Source organism: Paroedura picta, chromosome 9 (genome assembly GCF_049243985.1).
Source record: "Paroedura picta isolate Pp20150507F chromosome 9, Ppicta_v3.0, whole genome shotgun sequence".
NCBI lineage: Eukaryota > Metazoa > Chordata > Lepidosauria > Squamata > Gekkonidae > Paroedura > Paroedura picta.
The window spans coordinates 25151480-25170149 of record NC_135377.1 but is presented as its reverse complement, the minus strand read 5'-3'; the positions used below and the strand labels follow the sequence as shown (position 1 = coordinate 25170149).

Below are 18670 nucleotides of genomic sequence, written 5' to 3'. Positions count from 1 at the left end.
AACAAACCTGTCTCTTCAAAACCATTAGATCCTACGTGGGTCTCCTCAGGTACAAGAAAAGGCCTATCATAGGAGAGGGATCTACAGAAAAGTGAGGTGCCCTCACAAGTCCTTGCAGGTTCCTCACCATGCAACTGGGACAGGCAGCAGAGAGTGTACAAGGCCAGGGTTTTCCAGAGCATTGGCTACCACAGAAAGCTAAAGATGAGGGACAGATAAAAGAGGGTGGTGGAGGGGAAGGAGAGAAAGAAATAGGCGAAAGGAAGAGACCATGGAAGCTTTCAGGGAAAGGAAAAAGAGTGGGGGTGGGGAAATGAGAGCCCCCCCCCCCCCGCAAGTCATTTCTGGTTCATTTGTTTACTTGTTAGACACTTTCTTCTGAATGCCAACAAAGATTCATTCATTTACAGATTATTCACGGTGATAATTTAAGGGAAGGCGAGTGTTCCTGTCCAACCCAAGTGTTTGAAGGGACATTCTGCACATTCACCATTAGCACAGAGTTAGTGAATGACAGAATGTGCCAGGTGATCAAAACTGTGTCGCTCTAAGTACCACACACTAAATAAAACCACAGTGGCTTTATGAAATGCCTTTTCTGCTCTCTTATTTATTGACAGGGTTTTGTTTTTTTAATTACAACACAATGAAATGATGCTAAGTACATAAGATAGTATAAAAAAGTCATTTTAATCCTTCCCTTGGTTAAGACACTTACAGCAGACGAGAACTGCCCTGACCCAACCCCCCCTCCATGAAAGAAAACAAGAAAATAAATATAAATTAATAAATAGAAAACAAAATCACTGCACAGCCCTTAACTCTTTGATTGCCAGGACAAGAACCAAAAATAAAAAATAAAAAAAGACAATTCTAGCATGTGACATTTTATTGTGTGGTTAATGGTTGCCGCAGCAGTCAAACGATTATCATAGACTTGTAAACATAAGAACTTGATTGAAAATGTTCCATCATGAAAATGTTCTAACACAATGAGATTAATATCATGACCCCTTGACCTTTAATTACGCAATGTTATAAGTAGTTAAATGATAATAGCTTGGTGAGCTGGTACATAGATTAATTAACCCATTCTTATTTAACAGTGTACTATGAGGCCTTGGTTTACTAATAAAATGAATGCATCTATAATAAAATACTGTTAAAGCCATTGATCAAGAAAAAAAAAAAGGAACCAATGGAAAAAAAATTAGTCTAAGCACCACAAATTTTTGCCTGATTATATTCGACAGTCATTATACACTTTAGCACCATGTAGTCGGCCTTGCTTTTGCACACAAATTTTGTGTTTGTCCAAAGAAACTACTTGTAAGAGTAACACGTCATTCATTTAGAACAGGGGTGGGCAAACTGTGGCCCTCCAGATGTTCATGGAGTACAATTCCCATGAGCCCCTGCCAGCGAATGCTGGCAATGGGAATTGTAGTCCATGGACATCTGGAGGGCCACAGTTTGCCCACCCCTGATTTAGAAAATAATGAGAGAATGCAGGGGGATCTGTACAATAACATAAATGAGGGGTGGGGGTGGAAATTGTAAAAGAACTTTGTTTCATTCCCCAGTTGTCTGTCTGCTCACATACGTCACTATGACCCCGACTCTGGAATGAAATGTGCATGGGCCTAAAGAGTGGAAAAAAAGCCTACAGCCATATTTGTGAGGGGTTTACTTCCTTGAAATATCTCATACTCTGGGTGGCCCCCATCATAGCACCTGCCTATATGGTTCCTGATCCAGTAGTCAGAGTGTTGAGAATGTTTCCACAGCCTGCAAAGCCTGTTAGGATGTCATTCTGGCTTGCTTGTAGGGTTACATACTTCCAGATGCCATGGTTCAAGATGCAAATGTGATTAATCAAAATGTAAATGCCTGGTAAGTAAGAAGATCATAAAGGATCATCAGCCACAAGAAGGGAAGCTGATTTTTAGTTGATTTGTATATAATAAGCCATGCTGGTACTAGTGGCAGACACAATGCCACATACGCCATTAAGGATTATGTTATATTGAATGAAATGAGACGTGGGCATGCTTTGAAGTATTTCACTGGCCTATTATGCACGGCTGCCAAAATGGCGATTTTGGGTCACTTGGAAAACGTGGAGGGGGAAGACGTGAAGCAAACCGCTTACGCACGGGATGGGACACAACAGCGGCAAAACCCAGAGTAACCGATTATGCACGCGGTGACCCTGGCACCACTTCTGGTTGTGCCCCGGTCGCCTGGAAGCTCTGCTTACTTCCACGTTTCGCTAACACAGCTTTTTCGGTGGCCTGCACTGAATCTGCGGCTGGTTGCAGCCGGCGCCGTGCGTTATCAGTGATTTTAGACGACGCCATTCCACCCCGAATGCGGACCTTCCCCTCCGTGCATAATGGGTCACCGAGAGCCAATCTGCTGGTACCACCTCAAGCTTCCTTTCAAAATAAATGATTGCATATCCCACTGGAACTAGAAAGAAGAAACTTGGGCCTTGTGGTTCCTAACTACGTCCTGTATCTATTGGCCTAATTAGACACATAAATATACATTGGGAAAATCAGTTGAAAAGACAGGAAGTACTTAATGTTTTTCTGTCTGCCCCTCCTCTCCCCCCACAATTGTCTTTTTAGCTATTTCAGCCTTACAGCTCCAAGCAGGCATTTGTGCAAATACATGCATGCTTCGAAGGTGGGAGGGGACAGACTCATTTTATTTGTAGAAATGTAGAATAGTTATGTATCTTCTTCGGCTACTTTTATGTTTTTAAAGTTACTGCTTCCTAAAGCAACATTTGTTTTAAACAGGAAACAACTGCTGGGATTTTGTTATGTGTTTAAGGTTTGGTTAGCTCTTCGAGGTGGGGGACGAGCAGGCATATTCCAACCAAAGACAAATTGCAGAAACCATATGTGTCAGGAATGAGGGAGGAAAAGAGCTAGCGTAAAAAGTCCTTTATGAAACTCACAGGAAAACATGCCCGGATTTCCTGAAACCTCTCAGCTCCCACTACCGTGGAAATAAAATAAATAGCTACCACCATCAGACGGCTCAGTCACAACAGGAAACATATCAGTCGCATCCATATATCTGCTTCCCCATAATAAACTCTCAATAACTAAAGAACAGCAACCTTCCCTACAGTCCTTCAAAATAGCCTGACCACCGTGATGCTTATGCCAAAGTGATTTCTATGGAGAGAGACAAAAGCATTGCGAATAATGAAGTTGGAGGAAGCCTTCAAATATTACCATGGGGACTATTCCAAAGCAGACCACGTTGAGAAAGCTGACCAGGATTGGATCAGTGGTTAACACTTTTTTTTACTACAGAAATCTGAAAGAAATAAATTGCAAAAAAAGAATGTTAATATGGCTGGAATCCAGCCTTCTGTAAAATGCCATCATGACTATGTATGGCATTTCCTTTATCAATGATCTTAAGAGAAAAAGTAATGTCTTGACTCCAAAAATGGCATCTGGTGATGCAATTTAGGTCCGCAACAATAGGTGGCTGAGATTTATAGCCGACCACACTAGTACAAATTATGTACTAATCAAAACTGAGAACAAAAAGAACAAAATGACCTGTTGCTTATTCAGGGTCTTGAAGATACAGAGCAAGTTAGCAGCACTGACAACAAGAGAAATGTGCACACACAACATAAAGCCCACACTGTTTCGTTGAGAGTGTGTGTAATCCTATTATACGATCACAGGGGTTGCAAGACATAAAGCCAGATGTCCAGTTTACAAATTACAGGAGGAGATACCTACTGAATTTCAAAATCAGGTATGTATTCCAGCTTGAGTGGTTTGTAGAGGCCTCCCAAACTCAACATAGCACACAGGGGATTATATTATGCCTGTCAGCCTTTTAGTAACTCTTCTTTTTATATAGCAAAATGGCAAGGGACAGATAAAAGGCATACAACTATAATTATTTGTCCAATGAAAGGACAATTTATTTGAATATATTTTTTTCTGTGTTATTAAACACCAAAGTCAGTATAATAGCTTGTGCAAAAACCAGCAGATCTGGAATCTTGTAAAGCAGCATTTATTTCAAGGGGAGATGGGAATAAATGTCTTAACAAAGATACTTCTTTAAAAAAAATTAAGTGCCACTATGCCGCTGAGAGCAACTGGGTGTTTATGGGGGGGGGGGGGGCGAGAATCGGATGTATGAGTGCCCTAGCAAGACCCCTTTCCACGATCTGTTTCATTCATTTACATCTGCAGGAAGCTGAACTCTACATACATTTCCTGGTATCATGGTGTTTCAAACTGCTTTTTGGCTTCTTCTCCCGACTGAGAGGGTGTTCTGTCAGTAATCTGATTTATATGGTTCCTGAATGAAAGCCAGGGCATATCAAAATTCCTGAGGAAAGCACAATTTAAGAATGGCGCAAATTACTGCTATACAGATGCAGAATGATTTGTGGATATACAGAGTTTGACGGCAGACTTAGATCTGCTTCTCTGGTGACAAAAAGGAATGCTATCCAAGCAGTCCCAGCAGGCAGGGTTCCCCCCCCCCCCCCGCGCTACATGTTCATTAGTAGGTAGAAATATATCTTATAAACAGGTCTTTTCCAGGCAATCACAAAATGGTGTTTCCTTCGTTTCACAGGATCATTTTGTAGTACGTCCCTGGATGCATAATGACTACAGTCCAAAGGCTGTGCGTTAACGGATTATCAGAAGGTTTGTCCTTGATGGCCACATAGATTTTGCAGTCTTGCTTTGGAGTACTTTTGCTAGGTAACACAGGACAGGGCTCATGGGAATTGTAGTCCATGGACATCTGGAGGACCACAGGTCAACTACCCTTACACAGGAGACATTGTAGGAACTGCTCAAAGGGCAGGAATGTCTAATCCATGGATGATGACACCATTTTAAAGCTGAACTTGGCCATTTAAAAATGAAACAAAGGTCCTATCCTGATCACGCCTGCAATGCAGTGGGATCAGGCAATCTTGCTTTTCTCCCCTTGACTTCTCAAGTTTCCAAACAGCTTTCCACAGCATTTTTAAATGATTTAAAAATGGCATTGGCATCTATATCTCTAGTTTAGCCCTAGTTTAGCAGCTGTTACTATCCAATTAAATGTATCCCATTACTGGTTCAAATCTGAATAAAAGTATTTCTATAATTTATAATTTCTACCATTTGGTCACTAAAGAATCAAGACACAGGTAAGGCAAATGGAGATGAACCCTGCCTTTGCATGCAGGGCAAGAGAGGATGGTATTTGGCTTATGCTTAAGTATGGCCCATTGTTATGGTTAACATATTTAGGCTGCTGCTTAGTGAAACTGACTCCTCATTTGCCATTTGAAAAGGCAAAAGACATCAGAATCTACATGGCCAGAAAATCAGCCTTTGAAGCAGAAAGGACTTTTATCTCTATTGACTGCACCAAGGATATATTCCGTTAAGGGTGATAGTTTTGGTGTCTAACTACAACTTGCTGAATATTTAGACATCAAGGATCTACATGAATGTACTACATTCTTACTGGAACCCCCTGTTTTAGCATTTTATTAATATCAGGATGCAAAGAAACTGAGACAAAGAAATTCAAAATAGAATTATGCCTGTGGTGTTACCTGCAGTCCTCAAATAAAGGACTTTAAAGCAATTGTCAAAAGCACATTGGCAGAGATAATTGTCTGAACAGCACAAACAATATTACTAAGTTGCCCCTCAATGAACACTGCCTTGGAATTCTTATTAAATTCAAAGGAACTTATTTCCAAAAAATATTCATGGGCTTAGACTGCGTGATAGGGATTGGAGATGAAATAGATCAAGAGTGAAGCAATATATGTTACCTTGGGTCACAGACCAGGTATATTCAAATGAGACTACAGACATGTCAGCAGTCTGCTAATCACCTCCAGAACAGTGCAAGATATGGGGATTCTCAACACTAAACTTCACTGCACCGGTGTGTTCCACAGCCTTTTGCCCTGTATTTAATGCTGCTTAAAATCCCTTTCTGACCACAAAAAATGTTACTAGGAAATTATAAAATACATATTAAATTCAGGGAGATTTGGAAAGGCTCCTTTGGAGCATGATCATATTCTTTCCTTTCTAGTTACAAAAGTATTTACTTAAGTTTCTTATATCCCCCCCCAATAAATGGATAGCTCAAAGATTTTCCCCTTCAATTATTGCAAACAATATTGTGCTATTCATCAATTTTTACAATAAGCTATAACTGTTTTAATTGACTGTAACACATTGATAGCATCTGCTTTGTTGCATTGCACTAATTCCCAGTGTGGACTATGAGCATATGAATAAAGATGCATCTATTAAAAATGGAATCTAGGCTTATAAGTACTCCGTCTTTCATGCATCTGACAAAGTAGAGTCTTGCTACAATTAATTTGTCAGCATTTCTGGAGCCACAGGCCTTGTTCTTGATTGCATTTAAAACACAGAAATATACTGCTGCACACAAGCACCACCTCTTGATTCAGAACTCATTTTCACCTGCTTTTTGTAAATGTTGAAACTGAAGAACCTGTTCTGGCCTTCACCAAGGTTTATAGTAAAAAGTCTTTTTAAAGAATAATATAACTTGCAAATCAAGTGCAAAATGGTTGTCAGCATTCCCCCTCCCCTTGTGAAGCAGAGTTATTACTCACTATCTAAACTTATAAATTCACACCTGTGTTTTCTGAACTCCTGTGCTTAAAAACACAGGCATGGTTCCATATCTAAGTTTGAACAAATGGGCAGTAAGCTCCTGTTGCAAAATAATCAATAAAAAAGGTAATTTAAAAACCCTGTCCCAAATGTTTCCCCCCAATTTACCCAATATATAATGCACTTTTAAATAGATCACTATTACATATCCACATAACCATGATGTACCTTATAGCAAGCACTCCATATTATCTTACTTACCTTCTCGCATTAATTACTGCATGTTAACTCCTCCAAATATAAGCATTTGTGTTACTTATTTTTTTTAAAGGAGTAACCAACAACATGCTCATCTCTTTGTTTCTGAAGAAATAATTATATTGAAAATGTAAGCTGCTATGAGACAGACACGGAAAATTGTCAAGTGAATAGTAAAAAAGAATGAAATCGCTGCCAGATACTTTGGTAAGGCATATGCTACAGCAAAGGCCCCAACAATTGGCAATGGTTGATATTCACATGTGATGGCTGACATCCCCAAAATTTTTCTGGGAACATCTGAAAACAAAAATATACTTTGCCCACATTTCAGATAAACATGAAAACCAATTAACTTTTATCAGATGGACCAGACCCACAATCTCTTAAGTTTTTGGACACTCCCAACATCTGTTCAGGACTGGCAAGATTCACATATGAATGTCAACATTTGCTAGAGTTTGAGCTCTCATGGTAACAATTAAATATATTGGCCATGGTAAAAAAAAACAAACCCACAAACAATACAGGTCAACCAAGTTTGCCACAGCTTTATAGTTGTCCAAAAAACAATGCAAGAACAAAGAGACAGGTCTTTGTTTGCCTAGAGCAGGCTGTAATTGCTTGAAACAAAATCATAGCCACCTTGTGGTTTTGCAGGCCTTGGGGTTTACAGAGATGGAAGGTCTTACTGTGCACAGAGCTGTGTCTGCAGCTGTGCTGTATGCCTGCAACAGCAACTGAAATAGATATCAGGGTAATGCAATGGTCTCACAGTAGTATGTCCTCAAGCATACAGTATATAATACCTTGAAGACAGCGTCAAAATTCCACCTGCATTGCATATGTGCTATAAAGCAATCCCTTTCTCCTCATTTTTGTCATCCATCCATACATCTGCTTATGTTCAAAGAAACAAAATTTCAGTGCTGTATAGCATGCCTCATCCGATTATAAAACAAACCCTCAGTTTAAAACTAAAGCCCAAATTATGTTTAATTGAATTTAAAAAGGCATACTAATCTTCATGCTATGCTCAATATAAATATAAATTCAAGGCAGTCGAGCTATTCATTACCAAAAAATAATACATATATATACTTACACTCTCTAAAAAATGATTCAGTAATGTGGATTAGGAAATCAGTAAGAAATTGTCTGAGTCTAGTATATAAAAAAACCTTTTAATGTAAAAGCCAATTATGGCTTTTTTTTCAAGTATTTTAGTGTGTGTGTGTTTTTTTTTTGTTTCTTTCAGAACATTTACTATGAGTTATTTGTAGGAAGGACTTGTTTTGTGCAGACAATTGCACGGAAGAGAAATTAATTTCCACTGCAGTTCATTTTTAGAGTGTGCATGTATACATAGCAGCTATTCCATCTAGCTTTCCCCTTTAAATACTGGGCATATTTCATGGGAAGTCCTTCTATGTTTCCCAATAAAATAAATGGCAGCTGGTCAAGAACACTGTTGCCTCTCATTTCCTGGGCACTTCCCAGAATATTGTACCCACTATCCTCCCATAACAAAACAGGTGAATGTTTGGACAATGTATAATAGGCCTCTCTTTTATTATTATTATTTTCAAAAGAAGCCCAGTCCCAATCCAAATGGATCAGCAACACCAGGTTTCCCCTTGAGCTTGTGCCAGTTTGCAAGTTAAAGGTCAAAGAGCAAAGACATCAAACAATACATTGTAAGGAGATTCAGACAGCAAAGAGTTGTTTTTCCCCCCACAGAAGACAATGTTTAACTTGGTAATGACAGTCAACAGATCAATAAAGTTCAAGGCAAGCTATTCATTGTTTCAAAAGCTAACCCACCAGGAATCCTGGCTTTCATAAGCAGCCAGGGATCTGACTTGTGGGGTGCATTCTTTCTGAACACCTTTAATAAGTTCACAGCTCAGTGACTGTAAAAAGCCTGTGACTGCAAGAAGCAGCTCCTAAAATCAATAAAAGAGGTCTGTCAGTTGCTGACTTTTCTCTAGGAAAAAAAATTTGATCCACAACCTGCTCTGCAGGTCACATGAAAATGACAATACTGCTGTTAGCACAAAATTACACAGGATGACATAATGCTTTGGTGGTCCCTTGGTTCTGTCAGCAATTTAATGCACAGCTAAATGCCACAGATCTGGTTGACCCTTTGAGAACTAAGGCAAGTGCCCATTCGGTATCACATTACAAAAAACAACAACCACTATATATCAAAGCTGTTGCTTTTCAGATTTTCTTAAGACTATTCACTATACCCTGCAGGGACCCATGTTTCAGTTTCATGAAAAGTAGATGGGGGGGGGCTGTAATAAAAGGTAACCCAGCTTAAATGTAAGCGGTTATTCCAGTTGGTGGGCAGGAAAAAACTATCCATTGATGGGCTTTCCTGGTCATATTAAAAAAAAAAACAACAACAACTCATGTCCTTGTGTTTGGTCAGAAGATGAGCCATTTTGTTCTCTAACATGCAATGTAAATATATGGGGGGATACTTGGGTCTGGTTCATCCATGACAGGATGATGAGAAGGAAACGGTAGAGGTGGTGTAGGACAGCAGGAAATGTTCATATCATCTAAATCAGTGGTCCCCAACCCCCGGTCTGGAGACTGGTACCGGTCCTTGGATCAGACAATACCGGGCCGCGGCTCCTTCTCGTCCTCCTCCCTGGCTGATGCCTCAGGGGCTGCCCTGCCACTCTGCCACCGGCACACTTTTGGTGCTCTCCGGTGGCTGCCATGGCTGGGTCTCCCCTTTGGCATGGCACTGCACAGCTGCTGCTGGCAGCACCCTCCAATGGGCGGCGGGAAGTCAGGGGCGCTGGTGGGAAAGCTAGTGGAGCAGGGGCTCAGGTGGCAGTGATGTCCCTCGGCAAAAGACTACCCCCTCCGGGCCTCAGTAAAATTGTCAAGCGATGACCGGTCCCCGGTGATAAAAAGGTTGGGGACCACTGATCTAAATTACCCTAGATTGTACAATATCCTGGCCAAAACTGTAGTCAGGTGAATTTTGAGCAAGACAAATCTCCATATTATTAATCAAAACCACCCAAATTAACAGCCAAGTAGAATGTGTTGTTTTTAATACCCTGCTTTTCACTATCTGAAGGAGTCTCAAGGCACCTTATAATCGCTTTCCCTTCGCCTCCCCACAACAGGCACCCTGTTAGATAGCAGGACTGAGAAAGCTCCGACAGGCATGCTCTGTGAGAACAGTTCTATCAGGACTGTGACTAGCCCAAAGTCACCCAGCTGGCTGCATGCGGAGGAACAGGGAATCAAAACCGGCTCACCAGATTAGAAACGGCCACTCTTAGCCACTACACTAAGCTAGTTTGTTTCTGTGATATTATCATTCATAGTGCAATCAATTAAAATTGCACTTTATTTCAGTGTGAGGTGAAACAAACTAATGTCTGTCCTGTGAAACGCCTTATCCTGCTGCCTGCCACCACGTTTCATCATGATGCTGTGCAGTTTTATACTAAAATGCGGCAGCCAACATTAGACCACAGGCAACCCCTGGAAGCAGTAGAGAGAAGGGTAATAAGACAGTGAAGTTGAGGAGGGAGCGCAGGATATCCAGGCCTGTTATGATGTAGGGAGCAGGACCTGACCTATAGTTACAGGAGATTAAGCATTAGAAACTGGGATCGCTTTAAGTTGAGGTGTTCTGCACTATTGCTTGGGTGGATCTATAAATTCGTTCAGTCAGCGATAGTATAGTTCTCAAAGGGCCACCTATTACGAAAGCCCAACATTAGCATTATGCTTCTCTGTAACATTAAGTGTCACTTTAGTTCACTGCCATCTACTTCAAACTCTTGGTGCTTTCTGCTCTGGTTTTAAAATAAATGTTCCTGACAGACTTACGGGAGGCCTGGGGCTGTTGGCCTGGTACAGCTCAGAAGGGGGAAAAATCCAAAAAAGGATGAGACAGGAAACAAGCAAAAAAGATAAACCAATCAATAAAAAGATATTATCAGAATATAGTAATGAATATAAATGTGTTAAAACATTGAGAACGGAGCTCAGAACAGTTTATAAAACACAAAATGAATGTATTATTAAGGCTGTTACTATATTGCAGATATTTTGGCCCCTTGTTTGTTGGATAATGGCTGTCCAAACAGTCTGAAATCCTGTGTGTCACCCTTGTCTCCCACTTGACAAAAAGAAAGGGGGGAAAATTATCCGTAGGAGTATAGGATTATATCCACAGCTGACAGAAAGCAATCCTCTTTGGAGACAAAGCTGTTTTGGGTCTTCACACTTCCTGAAAAGTTCCATTGTGATTGTTGTGTTATAGTTGCTGTATTCTTTTTTTTTTAACTGATTACATTTCCCCCTTTTTTTAAAACCTCACACAAAACTCTTTCAAAGGGGAGAAGGCTTTAAAGCAGACACCCCCCTCCCCAAGAGACACTGGAGATTCCTCTTTTCATGTTGTTCTATTTCCTCTTCTTTAGTGAAAGTCCTGATAGTTTGCATTGGGTATTGAGCGTGCAGAGGAAAGGCTAGAACCGAATGACAAAGAAAGACAAAGGACTGGAGGAACGGCAGATACTGTGTATGACGGAAGCTTCCCACTGGAGTGAACTCTCACTCATGTGCAGGGCAGGCAGCCCCCCCTGGGTTTTAAAGATCAGCCCTGGTCGAGGCGGACAGATGCCTGCTCCTAGCTAGGAAACCACATAACAGCTCTTGTGTTGAATCCCAAGTTACCACAAACTCCTGGGAGAGAAAAAAAATATACCCCTACATCACACCCATTCTTGCATAGAGCGTTTGCAGTACAGTATGTGACGGGGTGTTCCTTTCCTCTTGAATTGGAACACAGTGTAAACCAAGACAAGGAGGCACAAGGCCAGAATGCAAGGAATGACAATGGCTATGGCTTTCACAGTGCTGGCTGTGTTGTCCAGTTTGATGACAATGTCTACGTCATCTTGAGGGTTGTGTCGGTCTTTGTCCCGGTCTGCTGGTCCATCACAACCCATAAAGTCCTTGAGGATGGATCTGGGATAGCCAGATTCTACTCTGAGCACCTGGTTATTGAATTTCCAGTATTCCTTGCCTTTGTAGAAATATGTGAAGCCTGAGGGGAGAAAAAAGCATAACGATGTTAACATTGTGATTTCCAGTAGCCAGAAACGTTGGTAAGAAACTACTGAAACAAAGAGTGAGTAGTAGCCACCAAAATGGAATTAAATCATTACAGGATGTAATTTCTTCTAAAACTTATCATGACCTGTACAATTGTGACTGTATACCCTGACAACATAATGAAGGTCACAAGGCCTCCTATTGGTGGAGTATCCCACACTCAGGGCCAATTGCTGCTCTTGCTCAGGCTTAGGCAGCCCCCCTCCTTTCTTTCAGGCCTGCTGTGAAGGATGCCTCTAACAGCCACTGTCTGAGCCACTGACACTTCCATGAGCAAAGCAGGGGGAGTCTGTGGACATGCGCATGCATTCCTTTTGAGGGGGCATGCTTGAGAGGAAAAGCTTTTCCCTTTTGTCTAATGGTTTGCTGTCAGGGAGGCCACAGAAAAGCCCCTTCTCACTTAAAATACTGCTATGGACAGCTGGAGGGAAGACGTAGCCAAGTCATGTGTGTCTGTTTTCCCCTACTCTCTGAAGTTTGAGAGACCTCCCACACAGGTTGTTGTGGAGATGAAACAAGGACTATCGCACAGACTGGATTTTCAGATCGTTAGGTGCACCCAAAGAGTAATTGTCAATGGTGTTTCATCAGATTGGAAGGAGGTGAGCAGTGGTTTAATACTGGGCCTAGTAGTTTTCAACATTTTAATCAATGATCAGGACTAGTGTGGTGGAGGGACTACGCATTAAATTGGCACATGCCGCCAAATTGGGAGGAGTATTGAACACTCCAGAAGATAGAAATAGGGTTCAACAAGAACTGAACTTCCTGGAAAAGTTCCCAATTGAGAACAAGAAGCAATGCAATAAGGATAAGTGCAGAGTTTTACATTTGGGTCACAAAAATGAGATGCATGTGTACTGGATGGGAAATACACTTCTGGGGTACTTGTGCACTGTAAGCTAACTATGAGCAGACAGTGTGATGTGGCAGTAAAATAAGGTGAATACAGTTTGGGTCTGTATCAACAGAGGCATCATAAGATGTCATAGTCACTCTGTATACCAGATTGGTCAGGTCACATCTGGAGTACAGTGTGCAGGTCTGGATGTCTCTTCAGAAAGGACATAGACAAAATTAAGAAGCTGCAGAGGAAAGCAACGAGAAGGATCCAGGCTTGGAGACCAAGCCCTATGAGGAAAAGCAAAGGGACTCAGGAATGTTAGCCTGGAGAAGAGGAAGTTGACAGGGGATGTGATTGCTGTCTTTAAGTATCTGAAAAGTTGTCACTTGGAGAAGGGCAGGGAACGGTTCCTGTTGAAAGCAGAGGAGAGGAACTGAAGTAATGGGTTTAAATACATGTTGAATGGTATCAGCTAGATAGCAGGAAAAAAATGTTTCAGAGTAGTTCAGCAGTGCAATCAGCTGCCTAAGGAGGTGGTGAGCTCCCCCACACTGGCAGTCTTTAAGCAGCAGCTGGACAGATACTCATCATGGATGCTTTAGGGTAATCCTGCAATGAGCAGGGGGTTGGACTAGATGACCTGCATGGTCCCTTCCAACTGATTCTTCATGACTGGAAGGGCTTTGGCTGGGCTGAGCCCCATTCATCTAAGCTTCCTGCTTGTGTAAAACAGGATCTCTTCTTACTTTATGTTAGAGCTAAGGCAACTTACTTTGTGATAGAGCTAAAGCAACTACATTTAGTACACTGGAGAGAATTAACATTTCAGTTAAGCCCCTCCTTAAGAAACCGGGTACTTTCACAAACTACGCTCAACCAGAGTCTTCTTTGTCCCAGGAGCCTCTGCCCAGCTCAGGGCCACTGATCCATTAAAGCAAAGGATCACCGTTTGTTACCCTTCTGTCTTGAGCTCCTTGTACCAATTCTGTTCTACAGTACTCGTACAACGTGTAGAGGAAATGCTACATGAACTGTGCCAACCAAAAACAGGTGTACACAGCTTCCTGTTTTCTGTGGGGAGCTAGAATCTGATCATTCAGAAATCCAGGGTAATTACAAATAGTGCCTAATTGCAGAAGTTCTGCCTGTCTGCCAAAAAGATTCTAAAGCTTTTCTCTGTCCCAGCGGAATAGTGGCATCAATCCAGCATGAAACAAACTTTCCTGATGGGCAAACTTCCTCCCACTGTTTATGAACTACATTCAAACAGCTGGAACCTGTTTCATCTCACACTATACTTCTTGCAGTCTTATAGGCAGAAAAAGACTGGGCTTCACTTGTCATGTGGAAAGTATAGGTTGCAGAAGGCAATAGATTAGATATTTGTTCCAACATTTGACATTAAAATTAGCCTTCTGTAGTGTTACTATCTCCTTGACATAATTTCGTTGGAGTACGTTTTCTGGAAAAGTTTGCATTATAGATGTTAAATTTTTTTTCCTGAAAGTTTATGCAAATGACATTAGAACAGGTTCTTTAGAACTTTTTGGTTACATTACCAAGGTACATCTGAGTAACATATACATGAAGAAAATGTTAGCACAATAATAACTTAGCTACTGGCCCTTGAAATATTACACAATTCAATAGGACAAAAAAAAATTCAATAGGACAAAACACCCCTCAAAGAGTCTTGTGCTCTACCACCTCCAGCCTCCTGGTGGTCCCTGGCCCCAAGGAAGCCCGCTTGATCTCAATCAGGACCAGAGCTTTCTCCATTCTGGCCTCCACCTGGTAGAACGAGCTCCCAGAGGAGATCAGGGCCCTGACGGAACCTGAACAATTCTGCAGGGCCTGCAAAAAGGAGCTCCTCAGCCAGGCATTTGGTTGAGGACGACCTAAACCATCGCTTCCAATTGGTCCCCAAGCCCCCCCCCCCACTACAATTGCTACAAATCTGCCCAACCCACTGGGTCTCAGTAAGAGTTCAGCTGAGGCTCCTTACAGTTTCCACCATTCTTTAATGTTACTGTTGTTGTTAGTATGTTAATGTTATTGTTGTTATCACCTTGTTGTTACTATAAGTGATGTTACCTGTCTCATTTTCTTGTTCATGTAAACTGCCCTGAACTTTTGGGAAGGGCGGTATATAAATACAATAATAAAATAAATAAATAAATAAAAAGGACCCATAATTTCCACTGATGTCAAATGCACTCACAGAACCAAAACACGCCCCCCCCAAAAAAAATCTACTGAATAAACACAGGACAATTAAACAAGGAACTCTTCTAAGTAGGTGTGCCTGTTTTTGCACTTGCTGTTTTATGGCTGAAAATACCTCCTCCCAGCATGTGATTCCATTTCCAGCTGTACCTCAGGCCCTGTATTAAGGGGTGGGGACAATTTTACAGTGATCAGTTAGCTAAAGTGGCCCTCTTGAATGGCTACAAGAAACAGACTCCTCCTGGGGTTATTTACACTAAAGTTCTCATTAATCTTGCATTTAATATCAGATAATTTTACCTGTCGTACTTTCTGCTCTATTGCTTTCTGTTCTATCCAACTATGAGATAAAAATGTTAGCATTTGTTTCAAAAGTATCTGTCTATCTGCCTGCCTGCCTGCCTAACTAACTAATCCAGCCTTTCTCAACTTTTTTACTATTGAGAAATCCCTGAAATATTCGTCAGGCTTCGAGAAGTGGCACAATCATGCAGAATATGGTTGGGAAGCATAGCTGTGCACATGCCCACTTGGGGCCCTCGTCCAGACCCATCACTGGTCATTTTGGGAGGGGTAGCTATGTTGACATGAGACATATATTGCCATATCTCCAGATAATGTTTAACATATTTTAAAAATATGTTTAAAATTAACTCCCACCCATTCAGGAAACCTTTCCAGGGTCACCAAGAAACTCCTGAGTTTCATGAAACCCTGGCTAAGAAAGCCTGATTTAATCTGAAGACCAAACTTTTTCTGTAAAAGACGTTTTCTCATTCTGCTGCTCTGCTAAGACACTTTTAGAGTGGGCATAAAATGCAGCAACTTTAATTTCGCCCTTTCCCACTTGCTTTGGATTCATCCACGAATGTTTTTCCACCTTCCAAAACAAAACTAGGCAGCTAAAAGGATTACTACTATATTAATGTGAGATGCTGCTTAATTGGAAGCAGTGCCTCTAAAGTTTCTCCCCTCAGGCAATCTGGGGCAATTTCAAGTCAAATCTTTATCTAAGAAGTAGAAGGGAAATGGTTTCAGGCAAAATTTAATCAGAGTTCTCTGAAAGTAGACTTTGAATTTCTCATTTGTATTTGTGCTCGTTCCTTTGTCTCCTGATGCAATCACCAACTGAGCCATGCAGGGATCCTGACTTCAGGGAACAATTCACAGCATTGTTTCCTGCAGGCTTCGCCAGGCACCTTTCAATACTTATTTTCTTCTCTCCAAAAGCCCTAAGGGTTTTTAAAATTTGGCTGGGGGGGGGGTGAAGAGGCAGAAAAATCTGTTTTCACCTTAGTGTTATTGTCTGTCAAAGTCTCATGTTGCTCAGCCAGTCCTTTAGTAACTGTAACCTGTGGAGTTCAGTACGACTTAAGGACTGCTTCACACATTACGGAGAAAGAAGCAAACCCCATGCTTCTACTGTAATGTGATCCTGACTATATGATTTTAAAGAGCATCTGCTTGTCTCTAAGCATTCAGATAACTTCTCCAGTGAGTGGTGCTATCAGCTGTATGTTTCTGGTAGTGCTGAACCCGGTACTTTTTTTGTTGTAAAAAAAGCACATTGTCAGTATGCATACATAAGGTTGAGCCAATTTCCACCAATTTCCCCTCCCTCTGCAGATCCCCGCTAGGCTGTTCCTGAGGGTCCACTCTGTCTTTCTCTTGCTGTGTCGGGCAGGCCAACACACAAGGAGATTCCCCCAATACAGGGGCCAATGGTACTCACTGGTACAGAATAGTGCTTGCACTCGAAAGCTCACGCCTTGAATAAATCTTTGTTGGTCTTAAAGGTGTCATTGGACTCAAATTTTGTTGTGCTACTTCAGACCAACATGGCTACCCACTTGAATCTACTGGTACTCACTGTTACAGAAGAGCCCTGGCTGAAGCCAGATACCCTCCGAAATGTTCCACATGTTTCTTTTGCAGGACATAAACAAAGACAAAATATTAGTTCCACTTACTGGTGACAGCAGTTCCATTTTCTACTGTAGCTCATCTTTTTATTTTATTTCCTACTCACAAGATACCAGAGGGAGGTGAAAAGCATCACTTTTTCTCTAATAGGGGTATGCAATAAAACTCTACTGATGTTTTAGCAGCAGCATCACTGTACTACCTAAGCATCAAGATATAGTGGCAGTAAAGTATCTCTGATAATTGTAACCAGTACTTTAATTACAATTTGCAAGTTGAATACTAAATGTTCATATGTTTAAGAAGACACATACAGCCGAATGTGTATATATAATGAAAGAGAATGGCATGGGTCTTCTACACGTGAAGCTGTATGCATGTTATAGGCCAGTATACTTTGGATCGTTCACTACATTTATTTACCATTTGTATCTGCTCTTTGATAGAGATTTGTACGCAATTATATATCCATCTTTATGTTTAAAAGATGCATACATATTCAGCTATAGATACGCACAAAGGAAGCTATTTTTGTTGCTCAAATGAGTAAGAACGTCATCCGCATGTACTCTTTTCCTGCTGTGAAGAGCAAATAAAAAAATCCTTCAGTCAAACTGCCCGATTCAGGAAAAGAGCTTCTACTGATGAATGAAACAGACTCAAAGCAAGGAAGCAATTAAGCATATTCTTTAAAAAATGCTTTCTGCAGCAATTAGTTATTTGAGCCAAAGGAAGGAATAAATACTCTTAATGAGAGAAGAAAATTGTCTTATATCTTTTTACAGGGAAATGAAAATAAGATAGCATTAGAGATTGGAGAAAGTAGCGGGAAAGAGAAAGGGAAAAAAATCAATCTCTGATAAATCAATCACATATGCAGTCCTGGAGGCACATAGCAATTCAAACTGGTTCCAGCCACTTCTCTTTCTGTCTTCCTCAAAGGCATCCAAAAGTCATGCAATTAAAGGCTATGTCATCAAATTGCTAGCAGCCCAAAGGCAGGAATTGACATGCATACAATGGAAACCGGCAAGACCCAGACATACACCACAGTATATGGAGGCCAAAACGTTAGTATAAGGCACTGAATTATATAACAATATACATTGAAACTATAGCCTTGCTCACAGATCTAGCCATCTTTCTATATTTAAATTACCTTGGATGTAAACTTAAATCTACTTCACATGACTACTGCATTATCAGTCTGTCCCCATCCCTTTTGGCTCGACATGTTGTATGAAGAACTCATCAGTGGCCCAGGCTGTGATTGGGTGTGCTATGGCAAACTGTATGATAAAGCACAACCTCTTTATCATTAGCCTATGGTAATCATGACTAAATTAAAATGCATCCAGAAGTAATGACTTCCGCACTTTGAGATTTTGGGTGGCTTCACAAGGTGAACTGTTCCTGAATCCCAATAACAGAATTCAAAAAGGCTCATTGTGACACCATAGGAGGAGAAAATAGCAAAATTACTGACTCCTTTTATAAACAAATCCTACCAGAGGAAACAATCACAGTCCTGAAGTTCCATTTTACTCCCAAGTAAGCTGGATTCTAGTGAATAGTGAATGGATGGCGATTT

General features: G+C 41.0%; 1 protein-coding gene across 3 annotated transcripts in view; it reads right to left on the bottom strand.

The window, feature by feature from the left end:
- Positions 1–871: 871 nt before the first annotated feature.
- MMP16 (matrix metallopeptidase 16) overlaps positions 872–18670 on the bottom strand; it is a 187437-nt gene continuing 169638 nt past the window's right edge. For all 3 annotated transcript variants that reach the window (XM_077351973.1, XM_077351974.1, XM_077351975.1), the window contains one exon: positions 872–12018. In XM_077351973.1, the coding sequence (XP_077208088.1) occupies positions 11684–12018 (335 nt within the window). In that variant the 3' untranslated portion in view covers positions 872–11683. The remainder of the gene's footprint in view (positions 12019–18670) is intronic.